This window comes from Prunus dulcis, chromosome 3 (assembly GCF_902201215.1).
Source record: "Prunus dulcis chromosome 3, ALMONDv2, whole genome shotgun sequence".
In the NCBI taxonomy this organism is placed as follows: domain Eukaryota; kingdom Viridiplantae; phylum Streptophyta; class Magnoliopsida; order Rosales; family Rosaceae; genus Prunus; species Prunus dulcis.
In genome coordinates, this window is record NC_047652.1 from 20,188,353 (window position 1) to 20,204,249 (window position 15,897).

The following is a 15,897-nucleotide window of genomic DNA, read 5'->3' on the forward strand; positions in this document are numbered from 1 at the left end:
GGAGCAATCCAGAATGGTGACAGGGCATCTTTCTTCCATACATAGTATGCACCAATTCTAAGTTTTTGCGGATGAACTGCAGGAGTTGGGGAGTATTGTACATCCTGTACATCGTGAAACTAAAAATCTGACAGATCGTATGACACCAAGGGCCCTATTTACCAAGAAGCATAAGGAATTGGTGAAAGAGGGCGAAAAGTCAATGAAACAAACAGCAAATTCTTGTACCGTTGTGGGTGCTCTCATTGTGACCATGATGTTTGCTGCAGCATTCACAGCTCCTGGAGGAAATAATGGAGATATTGGTCTTCCTATATTCTTGAATGAAAAGGTGTTCAAAATTTTTATATTCTCAGACGCTATCTCCCTATTTTCTTCCACAACTTCAGTAATGACATTTCTGGAAATTCTCACATCACGTTATGCTGAAGATGATTTCCTCAAATCATTGCCTAGAAAAATGATATTAGGCCTTTTCACTCTTTTTATATCTATCGTCAGCATGATGATTGCCTTTTCTTCTGCCCTTTTCATTATGCTCGACGGAAAACCATCCATTGTCATACCAGTCATTTTGCTTTCCAGTATTCCAATTACCTCGTTCATAAGGATGCAATTTCCCTTCCTCGTTGAGATATTTATTTCTACTTATCGAGCAGGGATCTTTAACAGGAATGTCGAACCTTGGCCTTAGATTCCTATGTTATCTTATGTTTATGTTCGATGTTGTTACTTTTTTCAATAAGCTTGTAAAGAAAAGACAACGTATGTGTTGTGCTTGTTGGACCCTACAGTAGAATCCAATCCAATCCAACTTCAATTTCTATTTTCGAGTTAGTTACACAAGCGCTCTGTATTATTATTATTTTTTCGATATTCTATTATTGAACGCGAATCATGCAGTGTTTGGAATCTGCGGACATGATTTACACAAACACTCATAATTAAACACACCAATCTGGCTAACCACACAGTGGTTCTAACTCTGATTCTCTCTCCCTCGCTCAGAGATCGAAGTGTATCGATCCGTCAATGTGGTCCACGCTTCTGTAGCAGAATGACAATTGATCATCTCAGAGAAAGCATCATCTGAAAGACTAGCGGCAACGAAGTTCAAGATTGTTGTATCTATAGCTTCCCATTCCTTAGAATTACCATTATTAGAATCAGTAGGAGCCACAACAATACCATCAAGAAATCCAGATAGGCGATGAACTTCGAGAAATTTTTCCACTTGATAGCTCCATTGAACGTAATTACTCTCATCAAGTTTCAGTGTAATGTAATCGCATGCATTATGAAGCAAATCCAACGGAGTAACAGAATTCTTCCCCATTTTAAGCAATTAGGGTTTACATAGTAAAATACAGAGATTGAAATTGAGTTGCAGAAAAGGAACAAAGCAACCACAAACAAGAATTCTAAGAGAACGAAGAACAAGACGCGAAAATCTAGAAAATAGAGATGTGTCAACACAGAAGCCTTTGAAGAAAGCAAAATCTCAAGCTCAAAGAACAGAGAGATTCGAATACCGGTTACCGGAGAATGAAGCAGCGAAGCAAGGATCGCCGATGATAATCAGAGGCGCTCCTCTGACACCATGATAGCTCCCTTCAGAGACTCCATGTGGATAAACTCAATTAAGCTTCACAAAACTCCCCACGTGAACAATACACGTGGCACAAGACGAAGGCTTCAATTTGGTGCTTTAGGATGTACACTAACATACAACCTGTAAATTTGGCTGTAACTGAAACAAGATGATTCACACTTGTATTTCAATTGAATTTGAGTAACATGCGCAACATTTTTATACTTCTTTTTTGTTTGACACTAAAAAATTTATTTTTGATGCGCACACATCTTCGTTTTTTATACAACTTGCCAACAATAATCTTTAATTCCCAAGTCCTTTTCCAAGTCTTTTGCCAGAGTCTTTTTTAATTGGTGATTTGTTAGCTTGTTTTTTGCTCTTCGCTGATTTGTTATCTATAAATCAAAAGTGAGTTTGTCTATATCCTTGCACTGCCAGAGAGCATGCATAGTGGACTCCCCTTCCCTATTGCATCTGGTGAAAAGTGGAGAAGGAATCACTTTCTTTGTAGATAAGTTAACTGCAGTTGGAAGAATTAGCTTTGATGTTTCTAGTTCGTGGTATTGTATCTATGTCTCTTCTCACTTGACATTTCAATAAATTTTCAGCCCCTCAATCTCTCTTAGTCACTAGAAAACAAATATACACGAGAGACACATGGTTGCAATTGATGGTATATTTTTGTGTCTATCTCTTTTAACTAATACCCAAGGTTTTTCTGAATGCAAGCATGGGTTTCAAGGTTATGCGCATTATACGCATAAAATATTTCTTCCTAGGCCATATACGCATTATCTATCAAGGTGGCGGCCCTAAAATATTTTCATGAAGACCCTACTTACTACTCACCAAAGTTTGGAGTACATTTAAAAAAGGTTTAAATACTTTTTGGTCAGTGGATTCTACATGAAAATTCAATTCCATCATTAAGTAAAAAATTTAGCCAAATTGATCATCGTGTTTTTTAAAATTTACAATTTATAGACATTTTGTTATCTTCAGTTCAATGAAGTTTTTATTTTTATTTTTTAAGGAAGCACCTTTAATCTTCTTCCCTTTAACTCAACAAGTTAGGGTGTATTATGTTATTATAACAAATTGGGGGAAATAATCATGGGAAGAACATAACGAAATGTCTATAAATTGTAAACTTTGAAAAACACATTGACTAATTTGACTAAAAAAATTTCTCAGTGACCAAATAAATATTTAACCCTAAGAAATTACTGCCCTAAATACTAGAAAAACCGCACACTCTTGAATCTGAGTCCATTACTAAACAATTGATGGTATAATATAATAATATATAGATGCTTTATAAATGTTTTGTTCCTGAACTGATAGGAACTATATACGTTCTTAAGCTTAGTACCTCTTAATAATGAGGCAACACTTGTTGAACCTAATATACCTCTTCGTGAGATAACAGGTGTTGAACTTAATACCTTACTGAGATAATACTTGGGGTCGGTCTTTTTTAATTGCCAAGTCTTTTTCCAGTCTTTTTTAATTGCCAAGTCTTTTTTCCAAGTCTTTAGCCAAAGTCTTTTTTAATTGGCTTGTTTTTGGTCTTTCGCTGATTTGTTATCTATAAGTCAGAAGTGAGTTTGCCTATATCTATGTGCACATAGTGGGAATTTACAAGCTAGCTTCTACCTGCAGCCTTTTTACAACTCAATCTCTGAGTGTGTTTGTTTAATTTTCTTTTTCTTGTTTGTTCTAACGTTTATGCTCTCGATTGACATAATACCACCATGGGTCAATTGGCAGATTGAACATGGCAGCCACAACTGTCACTAGTGCAATCCCTAATCCCCCAGTTCTTAACCAGTATAACTATGAAGATTGGAGTTTCCGTATTAAACTCTACTTGTTAGCTGAAGATCCTTTGGGACGTTGTGGAAGCCACCACCGAACCTCCTAAACCAGAAGATGGTGAAGCTGAGTTTAAGGCTTGGAGGAAGAAAGATGCCAAGGCTTTAATTCTAATCCAGAAATATTGCGGCTCTGCTAATTACTCTTTAATCTGGGGCACTGAGACCGCCAAAGCTGCCTGGGATACTTTGGCCGAAAAGCTAAACCCAGCTCAAGGTACGTAATCAAAACAAGCATGCATGTTTTACACCTAAATGACTCTGACAGAATGGTGGGCACATCACGAAGCGCGGCATCTGTATATATGTATGGTTCGACTGTATTTTCATTTTTTTATTTTTATGAAGGTACAGCTGCAGAGTAAACATTATTCGACTCTGCACAAGGCTGAGTAAAACTATATTGCATTTTTCGTCCTTGACAATAGGTAGAATATTCATATTGTGGGTGCTTTACGCGTTTGTAATTGAATTTTTAAGTGTTTACTTGTATGTTAATGATTGCTAACAAATTTTTTCATTGAGTGTAGGACATATGTAGCATAAATTTCTCGCAAATATATAAAATGCTTTTTTTTAAATAAAAAAAATTGAAATGGTCCTTGAATTTATGCTCGAGTTCCATTTTGATTCTCTAACTAAATTTTTCAATCCATTGGTTCTCCAACTCTCTCTTGTATTAAATTGGTCACTCCATCAAATTTGTCATCAAATTAAGGGGTAAAATTATCAATTTGTGTTCTAATCTCCTCTAAAACGACCATTCCATCTTTGTAACAAACATTTCCCTCCATAAGACGTTTCTCTTATGGGATAGAGTTTCAATTTGGAGGAGAGAGTAATGGCTATGGAGGGAAATGTTTGTTACAAAGTTAGGTTGGCCAATTTAGGAGATTAGTGCCCAAACTGATTGTTTTACCCCTCAATTTGATGGCAAATTTGATAAAGCTTGATTGGTGGGACCAATTTGACACTAAAGAGAAAGTTGAAGGACCAATGGTGTGAAAAATTTAGTTGACTAAAATAGAACTCATGCATAAGTTTAGAGACCATTTGGATCAAAACCCCAGTATAAAATTATGGTTGTATTTCCTTCATCAATTTATACCTCGATGGCCCAAAATGGAAATAAAAGCATATGGACCTTAATTAAAAACTCAATGGACTCGAACGAATATAGAAAAAGCAAGTGGACCAAATCCACTACCACCTTAAAAGGTTTAGAGATGGGACCTAGATGCCAATTGAGTGTCTATAGAATTACTCATTTTGACTTAATTAATTGATATTTTCTTATCATGTGTGCGATGCAGAGGAGTTGTTTCCGTTGGTGCCACGGGAAGACTTGAATATCAATCCGACGTCGAATGATGGTATGTGATCTCTCGTAAACACTTTTTTTTTTTTTTTTTTTCTTGTTCTGTTTCCCTTCAATATCTAATCTTTAACTTATCCACTGACTGACAAGAATTTTCAAGAATTTTGTTTGACTGAGTTGGACGCTGACATTCTTAGCAAATTGTAATTTATTAAAACAATAAAAACTTGGCAGAAAATGAGAGTATCCATATCGATGAGTTCGGCCTCCATCAACCCTTCATTGTTAATGTGATAAGGGGCGATTGGGATTTAGTGAAGGAGTATCTTAGTCGAAATCCCGAAGCAATCAGAGAAAGAGGTTCAATATCAGGTGCGACAGCTCTTCACCTGGCTGTTTCGTATGAGAATGTAAATATGGCGAAAGCGTTGGTGGAGTTGATGACGGAGGAAGACTTGGAAATACAGGACGCTAATGGTGCAACAGCTATGGTCTACGCTTCGAATAAAGGAATCACAGAATTGGCTAAGTGCATGATTGAAAAAAACAAGAAACTGATTAGCCTTCCATGTCCTCCAGACAACATAATTCCACTTGTCCGGGCTTATTCTATCGGCCATTGGGAATTGGCTCGCTACCTCTATTCTGTTACTCCACTCGAAGCTCTGTTGCAAGACGACGGCTGCGGTGGCGCTGAGATTGTTTCGGAGAGTTTCAGGGCCAAAAAATTAGGTACGTGTTTCCAATGTAACCTTTTGCCATATAATAAGATTCATTCGTTTTTCTGGTCACTCCTCCTCTACCCTTTTTGTAGATATTGCATTGGATTTAATTCGGCGTTGCCCAAACTTAGCCGTTGCTAAAAACTACTCTGGGTTGACCCCTTTGCAAATGTGCGTTACTATGCGCTCTGGATTTTTAAATGGAATGCATCTCAAATTTTGGCAACAATGGATTTATGACTGTTAGTATTACATTCTCTCTACTATTTATTTAAAGTTATGTCCCATATTTTTTTTTTTCGGACTTCATATAATAATTTATTTTTTGGTCTAATTAAAATACGAAAGTAAAAACAGAAAATTAAAATCAACACCTCCTGTGGACTTTTCCCAATATCAGCCACCCACACTTTCCACCTTAGTCACCAAATTGATTTTCCCACCCAACCCCAGCAACACACCCCCCCTCGGTTTTGATCTCCCTAGCACCGACCAAGCCCAATAGATCTCTCTCTCTCTCTCTCTCTCTCTCTATCTCCCCCCTAATCAATAACTCATGCACTATAGCAGCCAAACCACCGCCTGAGCCAACCTACCCGGGGCACTTACCCCCACACCCGACTCTTTCCGACGCACACAGAACCTACACCCACGAACTCTCCAAGAATGCCACCAGTCCGTTGTGGCTGGTATCCACCTTTTGGATACGAGCCCGCAGTTGGTGATGGCTGGGCTTCTGCCCTAGTGATTGCAGCAAAAAGCCAAACACAACCCAAAGCCTAGTAAATAAGTTCGAATTTTCATCTCTCCGGTGATAAAGAAATGATTACAAATCAATTACTGTTGACTACTTGAATTACAAATCAATTACTTAAATTTCATTATGAAATGCTAAGAGAACCACATTATTGTACCACGATGTGTGGCACGTATAAAAATGAAACCTCTACTTGTATCGGTATATCCTATTTCTATTAAAGCGGTACTAGTATACAATATAGTAAAATATGTTCTCTTTCGTTTGAAGCACTTTGTGTTCAGAGGCAAGCCGAACTCCAAGTGGAGATTAATCCCACCATTCAAGTGTGAGGATACCTCATAGTATTTACCAACCAAAAAATATATGTATATGTTCTCCTAACATCACATATTTATTATTGTTGTGTATTAAAGAGGTATGGTAAAAATAATGTGTTCTTATACCATCACTCATTCATTATTGTTGTATATATGCACATGAACTTCCATGTTCACGACACAAAAATCACTATATATAGGGGAAAGCTCTTACATCAAAAGGAAACATTTAACGTATTGATTAGCATTTGTTCTTGTGTTGATAACTTGATAGGTATACACGTACGACCTGATTTAGCAGTTTATGATATTCGCATAAATGTTGAAAAAGGAGAAGATGGCCCAATTAATGAAAGGGATCTCATAGTTCGCTCAGGTATAATATATCCGAAAGGTGGCATTACGGTTTTTACTGGTCTTTTTTATTTATTTTTAATTTTGATTTCTAGGTTGAATAAGGCCAGTTTTGATTGTTTTGAAGATCAACATTGAGGTTAAAACTTAACATTGTGATCAAAGTATACATGGTTTATTTATTAAAATAAACCTACTAAGCACTTAACATATATGGGTTAGTTTAATTGACTAGGTAATATACCTTTCTCCTTATACCTAAGTTTGTGTCCCTCCCCAAACGTTAGAGTAGTTTAAGATAGCGTATTGTCAACAAAAAATTAACTAATGAATACCTATTTATCATTATAACCTATCAGACACATTAATAAGAAAATAGCAATGTTAGGTATGCCACATTTGTATAGCAACTTGTGTACCACCTTTTTAAGAGCACTTCTACCCTATGGGCAAAGGCAAGGCAAGGGCTTTCACTATTCATATGAATAATGGCATCTCTTGTAATTTTGTTTCCATCCATATGGGCTTAGGCAATGGCAAATACTATTCACATGAGATATGAGGAGATGAATTTGTATAGAGTTTTTGGTATGGGAACTAAAGATACGGCTAGGTATTTATAAATAAAAAAAAATATCTGAAAATTTTTGTTTATTTATTTATTTATTTTCCAATTTTTTTTGGGTTGCTAACGTAGCATTGTGTCATTTTGCTCAGGCAGCAACTCGGGCTGAACTTGCCCGTGGGCTTGCCTGGGCTCGTGGGACCCACCCCTTGTCTGGGCTCCCGGTTATAAATTTATTCTAATTAGGTGTAAGAAGTGGGTTTATTGTCCTGACCAAATGGCATTTCCCACATCTATATGTTGAATTTAAATTTTAAAATCAATGATTTGTACATGTATTAAAATTTGAATGAATTCATGACATTAAAATGACATTGTACGTTACCATCACACACAAAATTTGTATTAAAATATTCTCTAATGCAAACATATTTCGATTTGCAATAGGTATGGGTATACTGCGAGGACTTGTTCCAAATCCCCGTGAACTTTTTGGTACGTAATGTTAAATATCCACACTTTGTTAATCATTTCCTTGGATTTTCAGTACGTATAATTATTCATTCTCTTAAATCTTATTTTGGTCTTAGTAATTAATATTGTTTTATTTATGCCATCCTAGGAATTAATCACATATATAAGATGAAATGGACCCACGAAAGAACATCTGAAATTCTACATTCCATGTGCGAAGTGATAAAGGATAAAAGTAGTAAACAACTGCAAGGAAGTGTCGTGGAAGCAGCATTCTTCGAAGCCATTAAACAAGGGCATGTTGAGTTTGTTCGTGAGATATTTCGAGCAAACCCACCAGCGTTTGGGCTCACTGGTGAAAATGGGAAGAGCATGCTTCAGTTTGCCATTGAATGTCGTCAAGAAAAAGTCTATTTCTTTTTATATAAATTTACCGGAATAGCGCCTCGTTTGTTAACGAGAACAGATCAGTTTAGCAATACGTTGCTACATGCAGCAGCGAGTTTATCCCCAGTTGCACAGCTTAATCAAATCCAAGGTGCCGCATTGCAAATGCAGAGAGAATTACAATGGTTCAAGGTCAGAATTTCTCTACACATTTTCAAGGATTAGAAAATATTCTTTTCCTTTTTTATTGCTCTAAAAGCATATATTCGGGGATTAGAAAATCAGTAATTGCTTCAACGAAATGCAGGAGATTGAAAACATTGTACCTCCCAAGATTCTTGAGGTTGTAAATATTACAGATGGCATGACAGCACGGGATTTATTTACTAAGAACCACAAAGAGTTGGCGAAAGAAGGAGAAAGATCAATGAAAGAGATAGCAACCTCTTGTACGGTTGTAGGTGCTCTTATCATTACCATCATGTTTACTGCAGCATTCACAGTTCCAGGTGGAAACAACGGAAATACAGGCAAGCCCTTGTTCTTAAATGAAAAGTTGTTTAAGGTGTTTATAGTTTCTGATGCCCTATCACTCTTTTCTTCCACGACTTCTGTAATGACATTTTTGGGAGTCCTCACCTCACGCTATGCCGAAGCTGATTTCCTTAAATCATTGCCAACGAAAATGATTATAGGCCTTTTCACCCTCTTTTTCTCCATAGCCACCATGATGGTTGCGTTTGTTTCTACCCTTTTTATTATGTTGGGTGAAAATTCATGGATTGTGATTCCAGTCATTTTACTTGCTAGTGCCCCTGTCGTCTCCTTTGCATGGATGCAATTTCCCCTCCTTGTTGAGATCTTCATTTCTACTTATGGAGCAGGAATATTTGCCAAAAAGGGCAAACCTTTGGCAGCAACAGACGTCTTGTGACATGAATCGATCTGTCTGATTCGTAAGGGAAGAACTTGTATCAATATCTCAATTTCAATTCGAACATGGATTATTCACATTTGGATTTTTATGTCATTTTTGCTGATATTTGTTTCTATCAATTCTAAGAAAGTTTTAAGGACTTGTGCAAAGAAATAAAATGATATACGTGTTCCGGTTTGTATCTTCTTTGGGCCTGAACTACAATTTTTATGCGATGGCCAAACTTTGATACAGGGTTTAGTTTCCTTCGTTTCAAGTTCTACTATTATTTCGTACCCCTTTTATTGTTATTAATTCTGCCTAATTAATGGAACCCAACAATACAATTTTAGAGAAATTAAAATGTTTTCTATACAACAATCCCTTCTTCCTACATTAACCTCACTAATCTAAACTCATCACACATCACATAAAATGCACAGATTCATAATGAGAGCCTCGCACAATCTTGTAAACTGAGTACTGAAATGGTGGAGGGCAGATTGAATGAAGAACTTCCAAAACAGAAAGGACCATTTAGATGTGTATTGAACTGTTTTGTTACTTTGACTATATAGACTTTAGTAGACTGTTCGCATATCATCTCCAACAACCTCTTTAAAAGTTTTGGGACACTAAAATAAGTGAGTCGCACATTAACAAAATTTTCTCCAATAGCCTTGTCAAACCCATTCACCAAATCTAAGACTCCTGCTTCACTTTTCAACACATTTATTAAGTTTTGGAACAACAAGACACCATGACACTTGTAGCCACAGAAAGCTGCCTTGGAATGATAAAAGCATACATGGGGTTGAGTCAACAATAATGAATTATTATTTAAATATTGATTTGGTATTATTAACAGAATTTAATATTTGTATTTGAATTTTTTTTTTTTAAGTCAAATATTAAATTAATTAATTAATTTCGTGCGTTCTTTTTGTTACAAATTCTACTAATAGTAAAAAATTCGATATTCTTTTATCAATAACGCTACGGGCACCAATTTGTTTACCAACTTTTGAATACCAACACATGTGGCACATGACATGGCAACCTATGTCATCTGCCACCTCATTTATTTTAATTACATAATTTGTTAAATAAATAAAAGAATTTCACATCGAAAAAAGAAAAAAGAAAAAAGAAAAAAGAAAAAGAAAAAGAAAAAGAAATTCTTTTATTTATATAACAAATTATGTAATTAAAATAAATGAGGTGGCAGATGACATAGGTTGCCATGTCATGTGCCACATGTGTTGGTATTCAAAAGTTGATAAACAAGTTGGTGCCCGTAGCGTTATTGTTCTTTTATAAAATCACATTGAGACAGTATTCCTTTACAAACTAAACTGAACTTTGACCATTATTAACCAAAAATAAGTTTTCTTTTGTTTTTAGTTGACAACTGAGTCTCACTGACAGAAAAGAATGTTAACTGCACCAAAGCAACCGTGGCCTTAGTTCCTTTTTCTATTAATCACAGAAAAGAAAAAGAAAAAAAAAAAAGTCGTAACACAACAGAATCTGCAAAATTAAACTTCAAACACCAAAAAATGAATCGTTAGATTATTTCTAGAGGAAGGACAAAGACTCGAAAAAAGCAAAAAATAATTTGTAATAACAAAGAGTTCATGGCGATATATCAATTATTTTCTTGTTCAATGAAATGCAGGAGGTGGAGAGTATAGTACCTCCCAAAGTTCTTGAAGCAGTAACTTCTAAGTGTGGATTAACAACACAAGAGCTATTTACCAAAGTTCTTTGTGGATTAACAACAAAGAGCTACCCAAAAAAAAAAAGAGTTTGGTGTATCAGAAATCACAATAATTTCGCAAATGTTAACATCAAGCATCCCACTTTTCAGATGAGGAATCTGAACTTCACACCAACCACACCCTAATTAGTGGTGATGCTGGTGTAGAGGAAGACTCTACATTCGAAGTTCGAGTTGAAGGTTTTTTTGTCTTGATTCTCATAGAGACTTCTAGTCAATATTAGTTAAAAGAAACATTGTTGGTTTGGCCATTTTTTTCTTTCTACAAATCATAGTTTAATGCATATATATAGTATCGATTCATTTGCATCCTCAACTTGTGATACTCGCAAGTGCACAAACCGTAGGGTAGTATAGCATATGTAAGCGTGAGGTCGATCCCACTAGGAGTGATAGATTGATACAATTCGATTCTCTATAGAAAACAGGAAAGAATGAAAAGAACTAAATCAAGCAAATAAGTTAACAAGTTCAATTCAAGTAAAAAGTTTGATTTTCTCTAAAATATGATTAAGCCATAGTGTTTGGTCATAACCTTGTATTCCTATTTCCCTAATCAGATCATTTTTTGTCAGACCTAAACCAAGCATTAGAAATCCATTAAACGTAGGAGAACATTTTAAACAACCAAGCATATATCTAATCCTTGTTGTCGAATGTCCATACATACTCTTCCTATTCATAGTTCAATTAGAATTAAGGCATATGGTGTCGACTCTTAATTCCAACCAATATAGCTAACATACAAGTTTTAATGGTGATCAAGCATTCAAACATGCATATCAACTTATAAGCACAATGAATAAGAACAAAAACCATAATTGAAACTTGAAAAATTAAAACATAATATAAGACGAGCAAGCTGTTTATTAAAATAGAAAGACAAAGTAAAGCTAAGGAAATACAAGAAGAAAATAAAAGACAAAGGGAGGAGAAGAAGATAGGAACAGTGTGGGAGCAAATAATACGGCTTCCAATCATGAGGTGCTATGTGGACAAGAAGAATATCTCCTAGGTCAATTAATTGAGCCCATTTATTTGATCAATTAATTGATACTAAAAGTAGGGATATTATCTTAAATATGAGATGTTATCTTTATTTGGGAATATAATCACCAATTAAAAGATAATATCACCAATTTAGGATATTTGGGAGATATCATCATCAATTAGTGATTTGATCCCAATCAAATCCTTAATTGACTCAATCTCTACATTTTGGGGAAAACTCCATACCCTTTTTTAGATATTGTTTCTCAAAGATATAATTGAACTAACTTAGGCATCAAAATGCCCTGGCCAACACCCTTTGTGCATGCTCTTTTACTCCTGTTTGATTTTACAAGAATCAAGGAAGAGAGAGAATGAAGCTCAAAGAGTGAAGGATCTAGAAGCGAATATTCTCATGTGATAAATTTACACAAATAAACAGCATGCTAGAGATGGAAAGGATTCATCTCCATGGCTGCTTGCCTTCTCTCTTCTCTCCTTTTAAGACTCTCAACTCTCCCTCTCTTTGTGTAAAATGTAAATATAAATGATGGAATTATAAATTCTGAATGAATCTCAGCTCTTTGGAGACTCTATTTATAGGCACAGGGGTTAGGTAAATCAGATTATACAATTGAGTCCACCAACCACACCCACTTCACCTAACACACAGTTCCATATGCAAATAATTTCTCTCATCTTTAGGCTTAGTGCTGCAACTCCCACTTCATGTTATTTATTTCTTATGGCTGCTAGAAAGCTCCATTTGAATCAGCTCACCTAACTTCCCCACGATCAGCAACACCTCATGCTTAGGTCAAAATGACCAAGCAACAATTAGCTCATGCTTAGGTCAGAATGACCAACAATTTCGTGGAATCATAACTTGGGCTTCCTTTCAACAATTAGCTCATGCCGTAACAAATTTGCATGGAGAAGAGGCCGTGTCATCCAATTCTGCTTCGTGTGTTCTCCTCCACGATGTACTAGAAGATCTATCACTATTTGACTGTCATAATACACTGTCTCCATCACCATAATTTGGCTCTCTGCGCCACCGTGCTCTATCACTTCCTTTCCTCATGACTTGGCCAATAGTATTGCTACTTTGGGATCGTCTCTCCATCGACTTCAGTTTTCTCCCCTTCAAGTCTATTTCTGCTTCCAATCCATTGAAAGCTAATTTCTGTCATCTCCTCATCTGTCAAAGTGCTCGTTAGCCTCAGCAAGTTCCGCACATACTCGACTTGGATGACCTAAGCAACCACATATCAAGCAGTACTCTGGTAAGAACTCATATCAGAAATCAACCCATCTTGACCCCTCCTCAGGAAAGGCCACAAAGGCGCCTCGCATAAGGGCTTGTGACACATCAATGCGTATATGCACCCTTAAAAAATGCCTAACACAGTCTTCATCCCCCGTCTGATCAACTTCTATCACTCGCCCCACCAAAGACCCAATTTTTCGGGCAATAGCAGCTGTCATGGTCAGTGGTGGTATTCCATGGAGTTGAACCCAGAAGGCGCCCAAAGTAAGGTTGATAGATATGGCATCGATACTCGTCCACACCTTAGCCAATAGGACGAGTGAATCTCTAAACGTCCACGGTTCCATGTCCAAGACCCTATGCATGTCACGTTGGTTGGTGAAACGAACCAGGAAACGGTTATCATCAATTTCCTTAATAGATACCTCATCTGTGCCTTTCCACAGACTCTTGAAAGTCCTCACAAAGCCATCCCAGTGTATTGCTCTAGTAGTGAGAACGCGTGCCACCAGTGTAAACTGAGAACCCATCATCATATTAGCAATCTCATCTTCTTCAATCATTACCCCTTGCCGCTCCTTGTCAAAGAGTTGCAGGTTCATACCAAACCTGTTTTCCAGTTCCTCCATAGCCCTACTTCTTGTTTGTCGTTGTCTTTGGATCCCAAGCAAGAAGATAATTTTCTTCCTGCCAACAATATATGGTTTTCGCTGTTATTTTGTCTCCTCCAACCCTACATGGACTTCTATTGCAAACACGACTCGCATAACGTACTATAGACGCCAATCCAAATCAGCCTCGTATGCCCAAAGGTTACTGCCGTTACTCCCAAGCAAAGAGAACACTAAGATTGCATAGGGCAGCTGCCACTGCCAGACTTCTCAAAACCCTAAGCAAGAACCCCCCCTCCTTGAGAGAGACCCGCTTATCCTCATGCCATAACTATGGTCGGATTTTTTATTTTTGACTATTTTTGACTTTCAATTAAGGGTGTGTACATTTACCATCCAATACAAATAATAAGGGTAAATTTGGAAAACAAAAGATAATTTGTATGATGCATTAATGATATAGTTTTAAATATAAGGAGAATGACACATGTCATGAGGAAAAGTAAGAAACTCCAAAAGAAAATGTTAGAGAGAAGGTTGATAGCATTCCACAGACAAATTTTAGGGAGAAATTGGAAAAATACAACTCCAACCATGCTCCCTATCCACCTCTTAAAATAGGTTCTAGGAGCTCCTAAATTTGAGGAGAGAGAAAAGACTTCTGGTTGCTCCCTATGACTTAATGATGCTTTGTTTTATGCATATTTTAAACTTTTAATTAACGCTAACTATTTTTTATTTTTTATTTTTTTCAGTAGAGATGGACCAATTATATTGAATTAAAAAATATTTATAATATTTATGACTCGCTAAACTAGGGAGTATGATTGAAGTTCAAATTTTATAGAGAGCTCTTAAAATAGCTTTGTGTATTTTTTGGCTACATTTTAACTTTTAAAAAATAAGGAGTATGATTGCGGATGCTAGTGAAGCAAGATTCGGCTCATATTAATAACTCAAAACTATTGATAACTAATGTTCACCTAAAAGCCCCAAGCACAATGTCAAGACCAAATTTGGTTATCACTATACCTCAAACGTAAAGTTACGTTGGAGCCTGGAGATAAGCTCTAACTTTCTTAGGAGAAGATGCTTCGCAACGCTGCACCATCAAGCTCCTTCACTCTTTAGGAGTAAATACTAGATATGTTTGACCAATATAAGCGTATAGACCTTGTTATGGTTTACTTACGAGAAAAATTGTAACAAATACTCATGAATTTATTTAATTTTCTATTTATTTCTTGTGAAATCACAGTTTTACCTTCATAATATGGGTATTTTGATCAATTTTTGTTCGTGATAAATTTTTAAAATTTCTTTGCACTATTTCGTAGAGCTCACTCTCACGAGTTCGTGGACACTTACCGGGCTTGAATCGGAGTTTTAATGAAAAAGTTATGGTCAACGGATTTCAAGGGGGCAATTCATGTTATAAAAAATATAGTTTCCCTTTTCCGTAAAGCCAAACACAAAAACATTTATATTATAAATAACTTATAAACAAATTTGAAAGCTTTTAAGGTACAATGAAATTGAAGAAAACAAAATAATAGGTAAGTAAAAGCAAAATAAATAATAAGTAAGAAGGTGAGTTTAGTAGGGTAAAGCAAGTCAAAGAGGCTGTCCTAAAGCCTTTGTAGTCTCCCTATGTGCAGGTACTGACGGTCTACAAGACTCCAAGATACGACCCCTTGTACACAAACTCAAGATCTGCTGTGAGCACGTTCATAGATGGATATAGGTATCTAAGTCACAGAATCATTGCCAAAATAATAATATAAAATAGAGAATATATATAAAAGTAGAAAAGGAGAGAATTCGTTTGTGGTGGTGATTGTGGTATGTGATATTCTAATAGTGTATTGTTGTTGTTCAAATGTGAAGGAGGAGTGGCCTTTTATAGGCATTTAAGAACATGTAACCTTAACCAACCAGAAAATTAAGACATTCAATGTAACACCC

General features: G+C 36.1%; 2 protein-coding genes across 2 annotated transcripts in view; both read left to right on the plus strand.

The window, feature by feature from the left end:
- Nucleotides 1-694, plus strand: part of LOC117621955 (ankyrin repeat-containing protein ITN1-like) — a 5,770-nt gene extending 5,076 nt beyond the window's left edge. The window contains exon 2 of the mRNA XM_034352479.1: nt 83-694. Coding sequence (XP_034208370.1) covers nt 83-694 — 612 coding nt within the window. The remainder of the gene's footprint in view (nt 1-82) is intronic.
- A 2,677-nt stretch (nt 695-3,371) lies between these two features.
- On the plus strand, nt 3,372-9,299 carry LOC117621956 (ankyrin repeat-containing protein NPR4-like). Its single transcript, XM_034352480.1, has 8 exons — nt 3,372-3,413; nt 3,472-3,685; nt 4,782-4,841; nt 5,021-5,518; nt 6,860-6,961; nt 7,952-7,999; nt 8,127-8,557; nt 8,673-9,299. The coding sequence occupies exons 1-8, from the start codon at nt 3,372-3,374 to the stop codon at nt 9,297-9,299; spliced, it is 2,022 nt and encodes a 673-aa protein (XP_034208371.1).
- The last annotated feature ends 6,598 nt before the right edge of the window (nt 9,300-15,897 follow it).

Bases quoted from the DNA above. Each gene is read 5' to 3' on its own strand.
- LOC117621956 (XM_034352480.1), top strand. From the start codon at position 3,372: ATGGCAGCCACAACTGTCACTAGTGCAATCCCTAATCCCCCA. The intron at 3,686-4,781 runs GTACGTAATCAA...TGTGCGATGCAG, and splicing joins AAAGCTAAACCCAGCTCAAG to AGGAGTTGTTTCCGTTGGTG. The intron at 4,842-5,020 runs GTATGTGATCTC...AAAACTTGGCAG, and splicing joins CAATCCGACGTCGAATGATG to AAAATGAGAGTATCCATATC.